The sequence below is a fragment of the Oncorhynchus tshawytscha genome, linkage group LG17 (genome assembly GCF_018296145.1).
Source record: "Oncorhynchus tshawytscha isolate Ot180627B linkage group LG17, Otsh_v2.0, whole genome shotgun sequence".
Classification (NCBI taxonomy): Eukaryota; Metazoa; Chordata; class Actinopteri; order Salmoniformes; family Salmonidae; genus Oncorhynchus; species Oncorhynchus tshawytscha.
The window spans coordinates 22,039,193-22,060,454 of record NC_056445.1 but is presented as its reverse complement, the minus strand read 5'-3'; the positions used below and the strand labels follow the sequence as shown (position 1 = coordinate 22,060,454).

Here is a 21,262-nt window from a genome sequence, read left to right as displayed (position 1 = left end):
GTTGACTCTTCACATGGGATGATTTCACTGAACAACAAAAGGGATTATTGAATGATCCCCAATGATCCATCGCATCTCCCAAAAATGTTTTCAACATACATCTGTAAAATGATAGTCTAGAAACTAAAGCTTTGGTTGTCATCCTCTCAGGCTTCCATGCCTTCTCCCTGAACCTCCTCCAATGTCCACCTCTTGAACATCAGACTGAGGCCTCATCTTCACTGTCACTTTCCAACCTTGAGGATGGCTCAAAAAGTCTACATTTTGCCCAGATGGCCACCAATTTTCAACCCTTGTATTGGTCAGCCTGTTGCGTGCTTTGGCGTGTGTGTTCCCAAACAAGGACCTGTTGCGCTCTGAGGTGGCTGATGTTGGTGGGATTTGGAGGATGATGGAAGCAACAGGGGAAAGAGCCTCCGAGCCACCAGGTGGCTGATGAGATATGTTGGCACGACTGCCATATTGCATCTCCATCCCAAAGCCCTAGCTTAGAAGTGTACTTCGCCAGACTGCCAAGAACCTTGCCCTCATCCAGGCCAAGGTGGCAAGACACGGTAGTGATGACACCATAGGCCTTGTTGATCTCTGCACCAGACATGATGCTCTTGCCAGTATACTTGGGGTCTAACATGTATGCTGCGACGTGTATGGGCTTCAGGCAGAAGTCTTCACGCTTTTTTGATGTATTTCAGAACTGCAGTTTCCTCTGCTTGGAGCAACAGTGAAGTGGGCAGGAAAGTATGGATTTCTTAGCTTACATCTTAAAGCAGAGTCTGATCATCAGACGGGATGGCATCCAGCAAATGAGTAGATAAAGCATGTCTGGTTGGAGGGGTGTATGCTAGGTGAAGAACATTCAGAAATCTCTTCCAATACACATTGCCTTTGAGCATCAGAGGTGAACCAGTTGCATACACAGCTCAAGCAAGACATTCATCAGCATTTCTGACGACGTTTCTCCATTGAGTCAAAAAAACTTCTGATTCCAGGAGGACCATCGATAAGATGTCTGATTCATCATTTTCACCTCAAATAGAAGTAGTGACTTTTGTCAGAGGGTGTTTGTTGTGAGCGCTGAGGGAACTTTATGCACTTAGCCAGATGATTCTGCATCTTTGTTGCATTCTTCACATATGATTTGGCACAGTATTTGCAAATGTACACAGATTTTCCTCCTACATTAGCTGTGGTGAAATGTCTTCGCACATCAGAAGGTGCCCATGGCATTTTCCTGTAAAGATTAGATGAAATTAGTTAAATGTATATATACAATTCCATGTACAGAAATAGTTAAACAGTTAGATTAATCAACTCCTTTGTAAGATATATATTTTTTAATGAAACATGTATGGAAACAGGTAAATTAAGACTCCTCCATTAGCAGGCTCAAGCAACTTAAACCCACATGGTATCAAAACCTAACTAGCAGAAATTGTCAACAAATTAGAAATTATTTAGACACACTTTGCAGTAGACTACTATTTACTAGTTAACAAAAAAATAATGTATGTTCTACAGTCAGTGTGGTAGTGTGGGCTAAATAGCATCTCATTCTGTGCAAGATCTTGAGAATCAGCTGTCCATGTGATGGAAGAGTGCACTGCACATGATGGAAGAATGCACTGTGCATGCAGAGGGTTGCAATTCCATTGAATTTGGGATAGTTTAACCAAAATATGCCACAAGACCTACTATTGCCCTATGTGTATCTCACAAAAACAGGTTCACTGTTCTAAGCTAACTTTTGTTTGATGAATTTAAGCAAAATTCCCCAAATTCCCGGGCTTAACTACCCATGAAAAATTTCTGGAAAAATTCTGGAAATTTACTGGAAAGTTTCCGACCCTTTGCAACCTTAGTCCTGTGAATATATCCAGTTTAATTCTAGAGGTCTTTGGACTCCTCTACGACAGATGATGAGTCCAGTTTCAAAACAAAGAACAGGATGAGAGGAGGATGCTGAAAGGGTGTTTGGAGGTCTTTGTTAATGACAGCAGGTCATTAGTTAATGACAAAAGGATCTATGGTAGCTTTTGTTTTTACTGAGGGCTGAGCCTTTCATGTTAAGGTGAAAGGTTTACCCACTCCCTTCCCCTATATCCCTGGAATTATCATACAAGCAAATAACCCTCCTTACCTGACCTTCTGCGAGGGTCTTCTTCAGGGCCTTGGATGTCTTGTAGCTTATCTGACCACTTTGATAAAGCCAGTTACAAATTAGCTGACACGTTAGGCCCATATTTGGTGTTTGCATTGTGTTCCAATTTCATTTCAGGATTTTCTTTTTTGAATTTTAAGACAATGGAGGACACAAGTCATACAATTTGAAAGGTAGAACTAGTCTTGAATACCATAAAATTAAAACAAGTCTGTTCCTATCATAAGAGCATTTCCGCATACACAGAACATTTCCTCAACACCCTCTTTAAGCAAAAGCCCTTTTTCTATTCTGTTGACATCATCCAGTCATAGTTTCAGATGAGGTCATTAACGGCCTTGTCCTTACAACTGACCCATTTTTGAATACAGCAGCTTCTGCAGTTGTTGCCATCACTGCAATGATCAGATCACAACTCTCTCCTTGATAATCACAGAATCTCTTCCTGATGACTTTGTCAGTATGGTCATGGAACCCTATTCATTCTGGAAAATGTATTTAAAGCAAACGTCAACATTTGACACTGTCAGGTTAGATCAGTGCTCTTGGCAGTCTATGGGACATTCTAAGGTACTTCAGTTGGGACTGTCGGGATATTGTTTTCTGAAGGGATGATGTCATCTGCGTTGGCTTACAATTCAGTGGCCTAGCCTATGTTAATCAGCGAGCAAACTCCAGATGAATGGGCAAGCTGCCAGTCCTGCCTGTCGCAGCTTAACGGGCACAATCACCCTATAGGAGGCCTAACTCGATACCGGCTCCCTTTGACAGCTTTCATTTGGTTGCCTCAATTTCAGACTTCAGTAAATCCACAAGTTTTTTTACTCCCTACCAGAAGTGTTGACTGTCTTCAAAAATTTTTTTGACAAGACAAACTTCCCAGCAGCCTCAAAGTGCATGCTGTGGAGCAGAAATAGACTAATCAAACCAGGATGAAGTGGGATTGGCAGGTGTCTCCTCAGTTCACACCTAAAAGTCAAAGAGGGGCTTTCCTGGCGACCCGTCATCTTCAGGACAACTCTTCTTGAAGGACATGGGTTGAGCCTAATGCTGTATGCTACACTTAGGCCTAATCCTGCCTGAATGCACCTCCTCCCATAATGAATACAAGGTCCATTTCCGATGGAGAGGCACCGAATGAAACCTTCAACTGACAGGCCAATTAAGTTGAGACACAAAGGGCTCAGCAGGAGAAGTTGAATGAATGAGGAGTTGGTAGTCTCTGGGGAGAGTGGAGCAGAACCCATTTGGCAGGAGAGCAGGGTAAAAAATAAAAAGCCTATGGCCCCATGTGCTGGCTTACAGCCCCTTTCCACTCTTACGTTAGACTAGCGCAGCTGTTCCATGCTATTGGTAAATAAGCGAATCACCCCCCTCCAAGTCAATAATTCGCAAACACTTTACAATGCACTGTAAAACAAATGAACATGCAACCCCCCCAACATTGTGTGTTCTCTCGCTGTGCGCTTGAATGCAAATCAAACACATGATGTACATCGACTGCAGCTCCATCCATGTGCTACGTGCCACGTGCTGTCTGTAGTATTGTGATCAGTGAGGGTGGATCGTCTGTGTCTGGAATAGCCCCTGATCCTCTTAAGTGATTACTGAGGCAAGATGTTGACCTGCGTGGGGAACATGTGGCCAGTCTACCCCTGCTCCCTCATCCATCTGTGTGTTTTTCCTTCAGGACTACAGAGAGGCTTGGTTAATGTTCCTCTACTTCATTAAACCTTCCCATTTACTTCCTCACAAAGGGAGACCCACCATTTCAATTAATTTAAAGGGCCGTCTTGGTAGGAAGCAGGTTGTAATTTTACATCCCGGTTCTATCAAAAACAAAACGCATGAATCAACATCAAGTAAAATGTTATTTGTAGACTAACAGAGAAATGTTTACTTACAGGTCCTTTTCCAACAATGCAGAGTTAAAGATAAGTTAAAAAATCTAATGAATTTACCCAACAATGTACCAATGCATAATGTACCAAACAAGGTTTATATTGTGAAGCAATAACAAGCTCCAATGCATATTCATTCAAACATTCATTTTTGCTGGACCCAAAGGTCATTGTTGGAAGACCGGTTTTGATTGAACAAGGCTGCCAAGAGAGAACGGGCCTTGTTCGAGTGTTTCAGCAACCTCTGGAGAATGTGCAAGGCAGCGCCCCATGTCAAGTGTCGAGCCTTGCCCTTTCCTCAGAGACACTCGCACATTCATATCAGCCAACCCAGCAGCATTAAACACATTCTGTTTTTGAATGCCTCTCTTCATTTCTCGCTCCCTCCTTCGCATTGACATTTGGTGGTGGTGTGGATGCGCATGCTGCCCTTTTGGTCCCCACAGGGAGGCATTCTCTCAGCTCGCGCATTGGGGCCCCAGATGCAGCACATTCTAGAGACGAGTGCTCCCTTTGTCCTCTGCTGTCAGCCACGTACTCCTCTCTACTCAAATTAAAAGTCACCCCGTTCTCTCTTTCTCCCCCTCTTTGTTTGTCTACTGTCCAGTAGTTTAGACCTACTGATCTGCTCCAGGAGCATGTCCAGGGTTCCAACTATGGCAGTGCTTGTCACCTTTTAGCAAATCAGGGCATGCGCACTGGCCTGAGCACCCGCATAAGGATTAGACAATGAACACTTTGGTCCAGCCACTATTCTGAGGGCATCTCAGATCAGGGACTGTCGCATTGTGTAATTTGAACCCTGGCCCTTGCCCTTTTCTCTTCTGTCTTCCCCACACCAAACTTTCCCCTTGCTATCATGTTGTTGTTGTTTTTTTTTTGGGGGGGGTGAGATGAGGAAGTGGCTGGTTCCCCTGCCCCCTAGCGCTCCATTTCCACTAGCTCATCGCAGGGAGCTCCCAGGGTAGGTGCAGAGTTGGGGGATGATGGACGTGTGGGGGGTGTGGAAGGGGGGATGCTGTGTAACAATGGGTGCTTTGTGAGAGGAGGACTGGCCGTCGCAGGAGTGGGGGGCCTCTGCAGCGCTGAGCAGAGCCACTTCATTAGTCAAGGCTCTCCCTCCTCCCTCCATTCTCTCTCTCCTCCTTCTGTCATTCTCTCGCTCGCTGTCGACATAACACACTCTGAAGTCTGGAACCAGCCAGTAGGAGCCTGCGTGGTTTGTGTTGCGCTTTCTGTTTTCCGGTCAGAAGCAGGGTGGAGACGGGTTTTTCCGACTATCTGGGGGTTCTACGCAGCTCTTTTCGTACATGACTACTGTCTTCCTCCTGTCCTAAGGTAATTCTGCTTGTCTGCACTGCTGTCATCTTGTCCTCTGCCGAGAGCAACGCATCACAGATAAGACATTCATTGATTTCTTTTATGCTGTGTCAGAGTAACTGAATGCACATTCTTGTGCAAGTAAGGAGCGGTCTATCAGATGACAACAGCGTATTAAGTAGCTGCAATGTGAATCTATCATTAGGGTTGCAAAATTCTGGGAACTTTCAATAAATTCCCTGGTCTTCCAGAAATCCTGGTGGAGGATTCTGGATTTTTTTGCTTCTTCCCACCTGATTCCTGGAATCCTCCAACTGGGATTTCGGGGAAAACCAGTGAATTTATTGAAAGTAACCAGAATTTTGCAACCCTATCTATGAAATTGAAATGCGGTCATAGCTCTGGGGTCTTAGTTTGTGCTGCCTGCCCCTTGGGTCTATGGTGACGTTTGAGTACTGGAGCTCAGCCCAGTAGAGAAGTTTAAATTAGGTGGGGAGAAAGGGAGCTGTTTTGGGGTGTGTATATGTTCAGGGGGGCTAGTATAGTGCTAGTATAACTGTCAGAGGCTAGTATAGTGCAGCTCATTGTCTCTCGCTCTCCTTCTCTCGTTCTCACACACACACACACCTTTGGGCCAAGGGGATGATTATGGGTCTGGGTAATCCCCTACATCCTGGTAGGAGGGAGAGCTTTACATTTTGTAAACATTCTGATATATTAGTTTAATTCATATCTGTTTTCTATACATTTTATACTTAATAGCCTCGTGTCTGTTTCAGGATGAAAAGGTGAATCTCGTCTGATTGCAGCGATGGCAGTGCAGGCTGGCATACAGGTAAGAAAATGACTTATGAACATACAAGGATTTTTGGAACCTTTTTTGTTCAGAAGGGGTAACTCCTTTTCCCTCAAAGGCCCAGTCCAAAGACCTCTTCTCATTTCGTGGCTCCAATCCCTGCTGTAATTACATATCTAAAGGATAGGAGTAGCAGTCAGGTGTTAGCAAAACGGCTCGGCTACAATGGCAAAGCAAAATCGTGACGTTCTCATCAGTTTAGGACCCTTCACGAGTCATTCAAAATCTCTAACGCTTTCCTGGTTTAGTTTGTCCAGGGCTGCCCAACCCTCTTCCTGGAGATCTACTGTCCTGTATGTTTTCAGTCCAACCCTAATTTAGCATATCTGATTCAGCTAGTTAAGGTCTTGTTGAGCAGCTAATTAGTAGAATCAGGTGTTAAAGTAGGGTTGGACTGAACCCACAGGACGGTACATCCAGGAAGAGGGTTGGGCAGCCCTGAGCTGGTCTGTTCAGGAGGCGGATTGACACCAATCGCTTTACTGTTTTTACTGGTCTATTATCTCCAGCAACATAATCTGTTTGCTCTCAAGGCCGTCTGATATCTAAGGAGGCCAATAAACCCTGTGGGCAGGGCCGTAACTACATATGAGGACACAGAGGTCTGGATCTCATACATGTTTTTTAAAATAAATTTTTTTTTTTTTTTTTTGGGGGCGGCGGCAGTCAGGGTCTCAACTTACTGTTGAGTTAGGATTGTAGAATACACTAGGTGCCATTTTGTGCATAAGCAGTTTTTCAATTATGTTACTCACCAATGCCAGTAAAAAAAAGATTGGTAAATTAGTTTAGCCATCTATCTAAACTTGTAGTAATCATGGCTGAATTACCGACACCCTGCGTGTGCCCAGGGGCCCTGACCTCCAGGAGGCCCTCATATTTTGTTAGTCACTCTCACTCAGATATTATATTAACATGGCATAAATTATGGCAGAATGTGTAGAACATGTGCTACAAAAAAATATCCCCACCCTGTGGCAAAATGTGTTCCGGCCAAGAATTGTCTGGAAAAAAAATTCAAAGTTAATTTGTTTACTTTTTGTCAATAAAGTAATTTTGCTGCAAACAGATCCCTCTGTACATATTAACTGTATAGCTTATAGGCTATGTGTTTGTAGATGGACTGAGGTGAATGAAGCAAAAGCAACCAATGTCATAATGGCTAGGGTTATTTTTGCTGTTCTTCAAATAGCAAATAGTTCCCCCCTGTCCAGACCTCACTAAAACTCAGACCTTGGTTACGGCCCTGCTGTGGGGTTTCTCCTCTCTGAGTCAAAGGTCATCAAGAACCATGGGAAGATTTCACAACTCGGAGGAGCATAAAGGACTAGCAGGTGTAACTCTGGCCCTGTTTGAATCCTTCCTTCCTCTCGTCCTTGACGTTATCACTGATCTGATGTAGGGCTGGGAATTGCCAGGGGCCTCACGATACAATATTATCATGATGTGTCGGTGCCGATACAATATGAATTGCGATTTGATACTGTGATTTTATTATGCTTTGATGTTCCAAACATATTGCTCCCCCTATGTCTGCTGCAGAGGGACGAGAGAACCATGACAAAATGAGTGTTGATCAGTCATTGAACTAAAAGTGCTGAAACCATGTTGGCTTACTATTTTATAAAGAAGACAGAGAACAAGATTTTGGATGAAAAATACTGGCGTTTTGGCGCAGGCATAGTGAAAATATAAATTATAATATTGTCCAAAATATTATTGTGATATGTATTTTTCCCCCATCACTAATCTGATATGACATTATTAGTGAAAGCAATGTAGTGGAAACAGTTTTTTGCACTCAAATCATGTGATTCCGTTAAGGAAGGGTGAAAGGATGCATTTGAGAAGTATTCAAACTCATTGCTTGGTGTCTGTCTTGTGATCACACCAACATGCAATCGAGAGGCCTAGTATGTGTACATATATGCGATCCACATCATCCCGAATGGCTATTTGGTTTCTTCATTAAGAAGGGTAGCCTAGTGGTTAGAGCGGTTAGAGCGTTGGACTAGTAACCGAAAGGTTGCAAGTTCAAACCCCCGAGCTGACAAGGTACAAATCTGTCGTTCTGCCCCTGAACAGGCAGTTAACCCACTGTTCCTAGGCTGTCATTGAAAATAAGAATTTGTTCTTAACTGACTTGTCTAGTTAAATAAAAGTAAAATAAATAAAAAAAGAGTTAGGAATGTAGATTTTCTGTTTAAAATTCCTTTTCTATGTTCCATTAAGAGGGAGCTTTAAAGTCCAATGTTTAAAACTCTTACAATCTCCCTCCCCTATCTGCCAGATTTACCAGGATTATGCTGTATTTGTTTACACAATTAGTCTACTTGCCTGTACACAGTACCTTGCCTGTACACTTATTCTGAAAACGAAATGTATACTTGGGAGGAGTCTAAAGTTTTCACGGTACCCAAAACTATTTAGCAATTTTATTTGGACACAGGAAAGGTGGTAGGTATTCTACTGCACAAGGACTACTAAGGATAAATGGAATTGATGTCTAACTAGAATAAGCCCACGTGAGGGCTACTAAAGCTTTAATTTCTGTGAAACCTGCATCCAGTCAGGTGACGCCGGAGAGGTCACCACAGGTAATCCCCAATGGTGTGGTGGTAATCTCCACATGTTTATGTAACTCAAACACTCCCCTCGTCGCCTTTTCTCTAATTAGCTGTATTCAGTGCGAGTAAGATGGAAAACAACATAAGTTGTGGGGTTGCCTTGCCCAGAGCACCAGCCAGGCACCTTATCCTTAGAACACAGTTATGTAAGGGAAGGGGGGTTGGGGAGGAGGAGTTGTGAGAATTTCTTCTAATTTTTGTGTTTGAATTAAATGCACATCTTTTGACAACCAGACAGAATTTTAAATGCTTTCTACTGAGCAGGGCCATTTATGCTCTCACTCTCCTCTCTCACACCTCTTGCTCTCTCATCACTTTCTCTTTCTCTCACTTTCTCTCTCATACTCTTTCTTCTCAGTCTGGGATGTTTTCTGTGACGTCAAATATATCCAACAGTGAACTTGACTCGCCCTCGTTCTCTATCCCCACTGAAGTTTTTGAGTCACTCAAATGGGGTCGTGGAAAAACTCCCAAAGAACAACAGAGACCTTTCTGTGAGGCTAAACCCAGGGAAAGTCTCAATCATGATATGCCAATGAGGGTGTGGGAGAGAGGCAGTTATTTTTCACCTTTTATTTAACCAGGTAGGCAAGTTGAGAACAAGTTCTCATTTACAATTGCGACCTGGCCAAGATAAAGCAAAGCAGTTTGACAGATACAACGACACAGAGTTACACATGGAGTAAAACAAACATACAGTCAATAATACAGTAGGAAAATATGTCTATATACAATGTGAGCAAATGAGGTAAGATAAGGGAGGTAAAGGCAAAAAAAGGCCATGGTGGCGAAGTAAATAGAATATAGCAAGTAAAACACTGGAATGGTAGATTTGCAGTGGAAGAATGTGCAAGGTAGAGCTAGAAATAATGAGGTGCAAAGAAGCAAAATAAATAAATACAGTAGGGGGAGAGGTAGTTGTTTGGGCTAAATTATAGATGGGCTATGTACAGGTGCAGTAATCTGTGAGATGCTCTGACAGCTGGTGCTTAAAGCTAGTGAAGGAGATGTGTTTCCAGTTTCAGAGATTTTTGTAGTTCGTTCCAGTCATTGGCAGCAGAGAACTGGAAGGAGAGGCGGCCAAAGGAAGAATTGATTTTTGGGGTGACCAGAGAGATATACCTGCTGGAGCGCGTGTTACAGGTGGGTGCTGCTATGGTAACCAGCGAGCTGAGATAAGGGGGGACTTTACCTAGCAGGGTCTTGTAGATGACCTGGAGCCAGTGGGTTTGGCGACGAGTAGGAAGCGAGGGCCAGCCAACGAGAGCGTACAGGTCGCAGTGGTGGGTAGTATATGGGGCTTTGGTGAAAAAACGGATGGCGCTGTGATAGACTGCATCCAATTTATTGAGTAGGGTATTGGAGGCTATTTTGTAAATGACATCACCTTAAGTCGAGGATCGGTAGGATGGTCAGTTTTACAAGGGTATGTTTGGCAGCATGAGTGAAGGATGCTTTGTTGCGAAATAGGAAGACAATTCTAGATTTAACTTTGGATTGGAGATGTTTGATGTGAGTCTGGAAGGAGAGTTTACAGTCTAACCAGACACCTAGGTATTTGTAGTTGTCCACGTATTCTAAGTCAGAACCATCCAGAGTAGTGATGTTGGACGGGCTGGCAGGTGCAGGCAGCGATTGGTTGAAGAGCATGCATTTAGTTTTACTTGTATTTAAGAGCAATTGGAGGCCAAGGAAGGAGAGGTGTATTGCATTGAAGCTCGTTTGGAGGGTTGTTAGCACAGTGTCCAAAGAAGGGCCAAAAGTATACAGAATGGTGTCGTCTGCGTAGAGGTGGATCAGAGACTCACCAGCAGCAAGAGCGACATCATTGGTGTATACAGAGAATTGAACCCTGAGGACAACAGGCCCTCCGATTTGACACACTGAACTCTATCAGAGAAGTAGTTGATGAACCAGGCGGGGCAATCATTTGAGAAATCAAGGCTATTGAGTCTGCCAATAAGAATACAGTGATTGACAGAGTCGAAAGCCTTGGCCAGATCAATGAATACGGCTGCACAGTATTGTTTCTTATCGATGGTGGTTAAGATATCGTTTAGGACCTTGAGCATCTGTTTGTTAACTTGGCTTTCGAAGACCTTAGAAAGGCAGGTTAGGATAGATATAGGTCTGTAGCAGTTTGGGTCAAGAGTATCCCCCCCTTTGAAGAGGGGGATGACGCAGCTGCTTTCCAATCTTTGGGAATCTCAGAAGACACGAAAGAGAGGTTGAACAGGCTAGTAATAGGGGTTGCAATAATTTTGGCAGATCATTTTAGAAAGAAAGGGTCCAGATTGTCTAGCCCGGCTGATTTGTCGGGGTCCATGATTGGAGGTTAATCTGATGTGACTGTAGAATACAGTGCTTGTTCCAGCCTCCAGGAATTCTCCTCCCCTCAGCTGATTTCCTTTCCCTCACTGCAAGTGGAATATCACCGCAGACATCTAGTAGGCCGTCTCAGAGGACTCGGTTGTCTCGACAATATCCTATTTCTATTCCTCTTCCATTTTAGAGTCTTACAAAACGCTGCTCAATCTCCAAGGCAACCTTTCCTCCGTCTATTTGCACTTCAATCTTATTAGTGTAGCTGGATAGTTTTTTGGGGGGGCCAAATGTCAAAATTGTATACTGATGAATATCAACATGTTTGAAAATTGATATACTTGAATCATGTTATTCTTGCCCTGACGAAGGTGCGGTCTGTGTGCCAGGGGCTGAGTTCTGCTGGAATATTTTCTGAAAATGACATCCTTTGCCAGGCTGACACCACTTGTAATATAAAGGAATTGTTGAATGACTGGTGAATGTAAGCGATATGCTAGGAACATTTAATTGTCAGCACCCAAAACCTTTTTCTGCACTCTCTCCCCATAGTAATGGCACCAGCTGGTGGTAGTTTGTCACTCAATGTGTCCTCTATCTTTATCCCCCCCTGCAGGTGTGGTTCAGGGAGAAGTTTGACACGCCCCTGCAGAGTCCTCGCAGCCCTTTGACGCTGCGCCATGGGCCGGGCTTGGCCGATGTCTTCCAGTATGACCAGTGGCTGGCCGTGCGCCATGAAGCCACACTGGTACCCATGCAAGAGGACCTGGCCATCTGGCTCACCGGGATGCTGGGTAAGACCAGGAGGGTCATGGGGGAAATAATTCAAAAAGTGTGTCGTTGTCTTGTTCCTGTGGCATTATTTGTACCCTGAACCTGGCAATGGAAGTTTTTGGATATGCAGCCTAGAATTCTTCCTTTTGTTAATCATTTGGCCTTAAATGTCTCGCCCTGTCACTCACCCCTCACTCCCAACAATAAACACTTACACACTATTTTCCTCTCTGTTTCTGATACACAGGAGAGGAAGTGAGAGCGGAGAGCTTCATGGCGGAGCTGAACAATGGGGTGAAGCTGTGTCAGCTAATCGGAGCTCTGCAGAGCAGGGTCTCTCAGAGCGGGGCCTCGGATATAGGCAAGGTGAGCTGTGGCGACAGGAATGGCAGGGGGAACAGGATATTAAGGAAAAGTAGGCGAGTGGGGACAGTGGTAATGGATAGGGTCATTTGAGTTGGTGGTCTGTTTCCCATCTGAAACGAGTTGGTGCGTTTGGTTCTGAAATTAGTATTATTTTTTTTGTTTTTTCTGTCCATTTGAAAATATCATGGTCATATGTCAACTATGTCAACTGTGATGCAATGCATGTGTGGTTCATTTGTTATACTTTTTGAATGCCTTTCCCTGCAGTTGTTTCCCATAAAGAAGGTGACATGCAAGTGCAATGCCTCTCCAGGGTCCTTTTTCGCCCGCGACAACACTGCCAACTTCCTGGGCTGGTGTCGCCGCATAGGCGTGGAGGAGACGTACCTGTTTGAATCAGAGGGCCTAGGTACGCGTTTTAGTTTGGTGGGGAGGCTGTACTGGCCAGTAGGCACAGTAAGTAGGAGCTAATCACAAACGGCCATCGCTCCAGACAGTTTTGAAGTGCATATTTGGTGGGGGTTTTTCCGGCAGCCTCTAGTTACCTGTGGACATTCATGCTAGAATGCTATCTATCAAACCAAAACCCATTCAGTCTTGTGTAATCAGTGGAGCAGAACCATGGTTGTACAGTTGAGGTAGGGTCCAACTCCATTCCATCCCACCACTCTTGTAACATTACTACATTATCCTTGGAGTTAATTAATGTTACTATATTACCCTAGGAGTTGATTAATACATTACTATGTTGCCCTTGGAGTTTGATACATTACTACATTACCCTGGGAGTTGATTAATTGCTCCTTAGCTTAATCGGTTCAAAGGAACATGGGCTGAGTTGTAAGCCTTTAATGACTGAACGGAGCAGATGCCTCCACTGCAGCCATTGTCTGGCTTTTGTTTAAGCCATCCTCCTTAATAACATAATAGGATCCACCATAGAGAGCGATTAACATAAGTTCTCTATGTGGACACCTTCTCATTATAAGTAATGGGTTTGTGACACTGCTGCTGTACTATACAACCATGTCGTCTCTCTACATGTATGTCTTTTCTTTGTCTCGCAGTTCTGCACAAGGATCCCCGGCAGGTGTGTCTGTGTCTGCTAGAGATCGGCCGCATCGTCTCCAAGTAAGTTTCCCTTGGTTGATAGATGATGTACAGTACCAGTCAAAAGTTTGGACACGCCTACAGTGATTTCATGTGTTATTTCATAGTTTTGATGTCTTCACTATTATTCTACAATGTAGAAAATAGTTTTTTTTAAATAAAGAAAAACCCTTGAATGAGTAGGTGTGTCCAAACTTTTGACTGGTACTGTATGTGCTGTAGATGTTGCACTGTGACAAATGTAAGATAAGATCATTCTAGAACATGACCACCACGTTTTGTTTTGACCTTTTTGATCCTGTAGTTATGCAATGTGGTATGTTGCAGCTGTTTTGGGGTAGAAAGATGGACAATGCAGCAAAAGTGAATATGTGTGGCATTTTTTTTCAATTCCTAACAGTCCCTTTTAAAGCACTGTACTGATCTGTTTTTCTCCATAGGTATGGTGTGGAGCCTCCGGTGCTGGTGAAACTGGAGAAGGAGATTGAGCTGGAGGAGACCCTGCTGAAGACGACAGAGCCTGCTCCTGCAGTCAAAACCTTCACTGTGTGCTGCCAGCATGGGGGCCTCTACCAGCCTGGGGTAAGTCACTCCAGGAGTTAAAACTGTGCTATTGTCAAATTTCTACTGACTAAATAGGGACTCGACTCTCCACTTTCCTCTGCTCTCACCTCTCTTGTTCTATTAAAATAGTTAGTTGGTGACCCAGTTCATCAGATCCAAGATGGAGGCAGCGGTGGCTCTAGTTGCCTCACTGCTCAGGGCTGTATGAGTCATTATGGTCCTCGTGATGCTCCATCCATCTGGGGTTCATGTGACTCTGTAGCCTGTGGCACCAATGCAGCTCAGTCACAACATCAACAAACATCAGAAGAACACTTCCTGTGTCCACAGCCTAAGCTGCATGACACTTAGCCTTTGATTAGTGTGTTTGCCAAAGCGGTCCTCTTAAACTACAGTATTCAGAGGCTGCTACTGAGTGCTGCTCTCTAGCCTTTCAAGTCTTTGCAACTTAAAATTGGTTCATTTGAGTTCATCGGTTCATTGCGTTTTCCTGTTAGCAACTCTGCTTTATCCTTAGGCGATGGGTTAATGAAACAGGGTTTCTCAATGTTTTAGAAAATGTCTTTCCCATGTTCTTGCTTCCTTAGCCAGGACTCTATAGGCCCATGTTAATTCTCCATCTGTGTTACAGGAGCAACATCTGACGGACGAGCCTCCGTGTAACTGCTCCCAGAGAGTATCTATTGAATACCTGTCAGAGGGCCGTTACAGGCTGGGAGACAAGACCCTCTTCATCCGGGTGAGCAGCACACACTGTATAGTGACACACTGAACTCTCCCAAGCATTGAACATCAGTGTATGTGCTGTAGATGTTCCACTGCTAAGTAAGCATTAGACCTGTAGCTAGTGACACACCCTTTCTGTCCTCTGCCAAGAGACCAGGAAACATCTCTCTACCGTAACCTCATTCATTACCTGGCCATTAATCCAAAGGTTCAGTCTCGGTGCCTGGCACAAGCTTGGCTGTGTCAGCACCGTAGAAATTAAATTACTACACTTGATGTAATTCTATGGTCAGTACCTGTCGTCTGGTCCTTTTTATACCTTCACATACTATAGACCAGATAGTATTGTAGACTTGAGACCAACCTACTACATAGACCAGATAGTCTTGGAGACTTGAGACCAACCTACTACATAGACCAGGTAGTCTTGTAGACTTGAGACCAACTTACTACATAGACCAGATAGTCTTGGAGACTTGAGACCAACCTACTATATAGTCTTGGAGACTTGAGACCAGCCTATTATATAGACTAGATAGTCCTGTAGACTTGAGACAAAGCATTTTGGAAAAGTCAAGTAAGCTTGGTATCAATGTTGTGTATTTAAGGCTGATAAAATGGTGATACAACCGGAAAGTAAAAAGCCACGCCAAGTATAAAAAGCAGCGTTGTAGGATAAAGGAAGCTGGAAACGTCTGTCTCAGTTGCTCATGGTTCCACACAGCAGCAGATCACACCCTAAGCTCATTAGGGAAGCAGAGTGGATCTCGTTAGTACTGGACAGGAGGTCGGGCCAAGGAACAGCGTTAACTTATTGGCCAAGGAACAGCGTTAACTTATTGGCCAAGGAACAGCGTTAACTTATTGGCCAAGGAACAGCGTTAACTTATTGGCCAAGGAACAGCGTTAACTTATTGGCCAAGGAACAGCGTTAACTTATTGGCCAAGGAACAGCGTTAACTTATTGGCCAAGGAACAGCGTTAACACTTCCATCAAACAGCAGCTGAAAATATATGGTAGTTGTAGATAGTAGTTGGCAGCACTGTAGATATTAGTTGGTGGTGGTAGTAGTAGTGAGTGGTTAGTAGTGGTGGTATAGTGGTTCCTCCTTTAAAAGCTGTCAGCTTACACTGCAGGATTTAGAGGTAATTTGACGTTTAGCACGGTACCCTGCGTCACCACTTCACTGTTAACCCTTTAAAGAGACCAACTGAAATGTCTCACATTTATCCCGGTCTCTCCCTCTCTCACTGTGGTAGATGCTGCATGGGAAGCATGTGATGGTGCGTGTGGGGGGTGGCTGGGACACCCTAAGGGGTTTCCTGCTCAAGTACGACCCAGGCCGTGTGCTCCAGTTCACAACTCTGGAGCAGAAGATCCTGGCATATCAGAAGGGGCCACCGGGCTACGGCTCTGCAGCAGCGGCCCCTCTACCTGACATGGACCCTCTTGCTGCAGTCAACCTCATCCCCTCGTCTTCCTCCTCGTCTTCCTCTGGTTCGGCCTCCAAAGCTACCTGCACCCCCGTCTCGACCCCAACTCTGCCCAGGAAAGCAGCCGCAGCACCCAAAAACATCCTGCAGATGGCCCTTCCCTCCCCCAAGAAGCCCACCCAGAAGCCCTTGCCAATCCCCAAAAAGATGGCTGCTGTGTCACCCACCCTGTCTTCGCAGCAGGGCCCAAGCCCTTCACTTCACAGTGGCAAGAGCCAGCAGACGGCACCACTGCTACATTACTCTTCTGCCCCCAAGCTGAAGCTCAGGCCGTCCCCTTGCGGCGCCCTCTCCCAGCCCCGTAGCCCTGTGTGCCCCGAGCCCTCCTGTAAATGTCCTAAACCCTCCTCCACTCCATCCACCCACACCTCCATCACAGTGCCTCGCCCCGCCACAGCCCCATCGAGGGTCCACTTCCAGAAAGATGGCCGACCCCCAACCGGCGCCACCCAACGCCGCCTGTCTCAGAGGCGGCCCACCTCCCCGGCCTCACGCCTTCGTCTGGATGTTGCAAGACTGGTCTGTCCAACCCCCCGGGTGGCTGTGCCAACACCCAGGCCTGCAACGGGCCAACCCACCAGGGCACTAACCCCTACCTCCAGGACTGCCACAACAGCCCTGCCCAAATCCAACATCGCACTCCCCAAGAGCAAAGACACAACAGCCAAAAGCCAGGCCCAAACCAGGGCCATCCCCAAAGTGGTTGTGCCTCCATGTGGTGGCACCCCTGGGTGGGTACCAGGGGCCCCTAGTGGCTCTTCCGCTTTTGGCAAGACCAACCAGAGAACGGTACCAACTGCACAGAGGGCAGGATGGAGGCAAGCGCCTACCACCAACACACCCTCTCTCAAACCGGAGCCCACCAAAACGGCCCCCCGAAAAACCAGCCCCAACATCAAAGCCCTCCCCTCCCAAAAGAACACTGCTCTCACGAAGAAGACCCAACTCAAGAACAAAAGCGAGGACCCTTATTTTGAAATGAACAGTAGACGGCATCAGAAGACGTGAGACGTAGTTAGGGGACGTAGTAACGTGACGGGGAGGGACTGGACTGTCTTACTGAACATTAATGCTTCCATCATGGTATTTGTCTGAAAAAGTCCCCAACCAGGATTCAGCAGAACACCAATGTCCACACAAATATATACCCAACCGGTTATAGATGCAGCAACTGTCAAGACACAAGCTAGTGTGTAACTTTCAAAACGCCATTTGCATTCTACCATTTTTATGTTTCTGTTGGTTAGATTTTCTTTGTTACTTTGTCTCCTTTTATTGACCTGTTGTCAAAAGATCATGCATTTTACAAGAAATCAAATGTTATACTGTCTTTGAATGGGTTGAGAAGTGAGTGATACTGATTTTATCTGAGGTCAGCTCAATTCAGTCTTTAGCCTAACAGAAACACTCAATGGAAGTGTTGTCAACCAACATCCCTTTAACAGCCTTTTGTTTCTTATCCTTTTTCCATCATTTGAGTGTTTTTGAAAGCTTTCTGTCTATTCGTATGTCTTGAGGTTCCCTACAGAGGGCTCTATCTTTGTCCATCTGATCTGATACATATTTTTTCTCTGCATATAAAAGTTTGACTTTTAAACATTGACATTTTCTTTTCAGAAAGGGTCATTTCTGTGCAAAGCAGAGCTAAGTAAGGCAGCACACTTTGAACATTTGCTTTTTGAGTTTTCAATATTCATTACAAGCAGGTTACTGTAACCAAAGTTTCACATGTTTGACAGAAAATATAACTGGACTGAATGTTTGTCCTCTGTGTGGATAAGCATTTCATTGATGGAGGTATGATTGAATATAGACGTTTGTTTCTCTTTGTCACAGACTGGATGATGAATGTGGTATTTTCCATTTTAGAGGTCAAATTAAGCACTGTTGGAATGTTTCTCGTGTGCCTTTAGAAATGACTGTTGTTGCTGAGTGGCTTTAGAATGTACTAGAAACTAGGGTTTTAATATTTGTTTTTACAAATGAGAATTGCACAAAGTACAAAGCACTCGGACTGAGTTTTTTAAAAATTATTACATGGTCAAATCTCAAATGAATTACTACTGATAATAATATACCTGTAACGCATCCTTTGAACAAGTAGTAGACAACAAAGGGACAAGCGAAGCCCTTAATCATTTTACAGAGGGGGAAGTTAACGTGAGGTAGATTTTAATTTGTTTATTTTCATTGATCATGTTTTTACTTTTCTACGTGAGCTTCATGTCTAAGTTACTTTATCTGTTTTCTTGGTCAGCACTTTATTAAAACCTCTTGGTGTGTTTGTCAATTTGGATGTTGATTCTGTTGATTTGTGTTGTCTGATCTACCTTTGTTACATTGTCCAATAAAAGGCCAAACGTTGCCAGACTTCCTGCAAAACATGTCTGCGCTTCATAATTGACAGTAACATTTGAAGTCAGTGGAAATGATATTGATATTGACTTAATTTCCAGAAACTAAGCATACTCATGCCCTTTTCACACTCTTGTGCAAACCATACTGCGCTGGCTTTCACATTGTCCTTTCCAGCATAGTCTTAGCAACTACAATGGATGCGTAACCAGGCTGGCACAGTAGAGCGTGGCTTGGCCTAGAATCATCCTAGGGTTTGGCTCTGTAGTGTGAAAAAGGTATGAGCAGATGTGCAGCTGAAGTACTAAAGGTCTTTGAAAGTTGATCTGTGCAGTCAGAGTAGAGCCATATACTTAATTCAATATGGATTCATATTTCCACTAGTCCTTGGTTACCACTTCATTTACTTGATCAGCTCAGTGATGGCTGCTTTATTGAGGAACATTTTTACTCAATGTTATGGTTGGTTGTCTTAGCTGGGGACCTTAAAACAGCAATCAGCAGTTGAAACAATAACAAATTGTCCTCCCTGTTTTGGTAAAAAGCTGACTACTGGGGCTGGAGAAATGTAACCACTGAAATCCATAGAGCTATGGTTGCAAGGAGTGACCATCTGTAATATACAAATTATAGTTTTAACCATGTTTTGAGGTTATATGGTGTTTACATTTACTTGGTTTACAAACATTGGAGTAAAACGAGCTTGTATTTTGGATTCTGATGGGGTAGGACAGTAGAACTATGCTCATGACGCATTTACACTGAGTGTTAACATAAACACCTTCCTAATATTGAGTTTCACACCCCTTTGCCCTCAAGACAGCCTCAGCCTCATGCACTACAAGGTGTCAAGTGTTCCACAGGGATGTTGATTCCAATGCTTCCCACAGTTGTGTCAAGTTGGCTGGATGTCCTTTGGATGGTGAACCATTCTTGATACATAGGAAACTCTTGAGCATGACAAACCCAGCAGCGTTGCAGTTGTTAACACTCAAACCGGTGCGCCTGGCACCTACTACCATACCCTGTTCAAAGGCACTTAAATGTTTGGTCTTGCCCATTCACCATCTGAATGGCAAACATACACAATCCATGTCTCAATTGTCTCAAGGCTTAATAAAAATCTGTCAGTAAGGGATCATAGCTTTCACCTGGTTAGTCTGTCATGGAAAGAGCAGGTCTACCAAATCCATTCATTTTATTACTTCTCCTTGCCATTATCATTCACCTGATAAGACAAGATGTGAAAAAATGTGTTGCTAACATGATTGGGTGGGAGTCGCTGGGCATGAAAAGGTTAAAGATCCCTGCTCTAGATCTCTCTGTGTATGTGTTATGTGACTATTGTTTTCCCAGTAATTAACTCTAATAAAAAATGTTTTTAAATATAATTTGTCAAGGGACATTTGCATTACAGCCTGAATTTAAAATGTATTAAATATAGATTTGTTTTTGTCACTAGCCTACAAACAATACCCCATGATGTCAAAGTGAAATTGTTTTAACTGAAAAGCTGAAATGTCTTGAGTCAATAAGTATTCAACCTCTTTGTTATGGCTAGCCTAAATAAGTTCAGGAGTAAAAATGTGCTTAACAAGTCACATAAGTTGCATGGACTCACTCTGTGTACAATAACAGTGTTTAACATGATATTTGAATGACTACCTCATCTCTGTACCCCATGGCTGTGATAGGAGAACACTGAGGATGGATCAACAATATTGTAGTTACTCCACAATACTAAATGACAGAGTGAAAAGAGAAAAAATATAAATTAAATATCCCTTTGAGCATGGTGAAGTTATAAATGACACTTTGGATGGTGTATCAACACACCCAGTCACTACAAAGATACAGGCCTTCCAAACTCATTTTTTTTTACCATGAGCCCAATGGTGACTTTAAAACAGTTACAGAATTTAATGGCTGTGATAGGAGAACACTGTGGATGGATCAACAACATTGTCGTTACTCCACAATACTAACCTAAATTACAGTGAAAAGAAGGAAGCCTGTACAGAATAAAAATATTCCAAAACATGCATCCTCTTTGCAATAATGCACTAAAGTAATTCTGCAAGAAATGTGTCAATTACATTTTTGTCCTGAATACAAAGTCTTACACATTACTGAGAACCACCATTCGTATTTTCAAGCATAGTGGTGGCTGTATCACGTTAAGGGGACCGCTTGAAATCCTTACGGACAGAGGAGTTTTTCAGGATAAAAAAAACAGAGGAAATCCTGGTTCAGTCTGCTTTCCACGAGAGACTGGGAGATGAATGCACCTTTCAGCAGGACAATAACCTAGAACACAAAGCCCAATCTACACTGGAGTTGCATTCCAAGAAGACGGTGAATGTTCCTGAGTGCCATACATGGTTCTGCAAGGGGGGACTCAGGGGTGTGAATACTTATGTAAATGAGATATTTCTGAATTTCATTTTCAACAAATTTGCTAAAATTTGAATTCAGGATTTAACACAACAACGTGGAATAAGTGAAGGGTTATGAACACTTTCTGAAGGCACTGTATGTCATGGAAAGAGCAGATGTTCCTAATGTTTTGAACACTCAGTGTATAAATTATATTCTTCAAGAATCAATAGGTACATATCATTCATTTAAAAGTCCAAAAATTGATGTAGCAATTAAATATTTTCTATGGATGTAGAAGATTACCCCTTTA

The 21,262-nt window shown here is 43.7% G+C and overlaps 1 protein-coding gene across 3 annotated transcripts in view; it reads left to right on the top strand.

Annotated features, from left to right (window-relative positions):
• LOC112217077 (GAS2-like protein 3) overlaps positions 1–18,594 on the top strand; it is a 28,821-nt gene extending 10,227 nt beyond the window's left edge. For 2 of the 3 annotated variants that reach the window (XM_042300420.1, XM_042300418.1), the window contains exons 2-9: positions 6,159–6,214; positions 11,801–11,978; positions 12,206–12,324; positions 12,592–12,733; positions 13,392–13,455; positions 13,875–14,016; positions 14,630–14,737; positions 15,985–18,594. In XM_042300420.1, the coding sequence (XP_042156354.1) occupies positions 6,191–6,214; positions 11,801–11,978; positions 12,206–12,324; positions 12,592–12,733; positions 13,392–13,455; positions 13,875–14,016; positions 14,630–14,737; positions 15,985–17,226 (2,019 nt within the window). In that variant the 5' untranslated portion in view covers positions 6,159–6,190 and the 3' untranslated portion in view covers positions 17,227–18,594. Of the gene's footprint in view, positions 1–5,090; positions 5,398–6,158; positions 6,215–11,800; positions 11,979–12,205; positions 12,325–12,591; positions 12,734–13,391; positions 13,456–13,874; positions 14,017–14,629; positions 14,738–15,984 lie in introns of those variants that run through there. The other variant, XM_042300419.1, reaches the window with a different exon arrangement.
• The last annotated feature ends 2,668 nt before the right edge of the window (positions 18,595–21,262 follow it).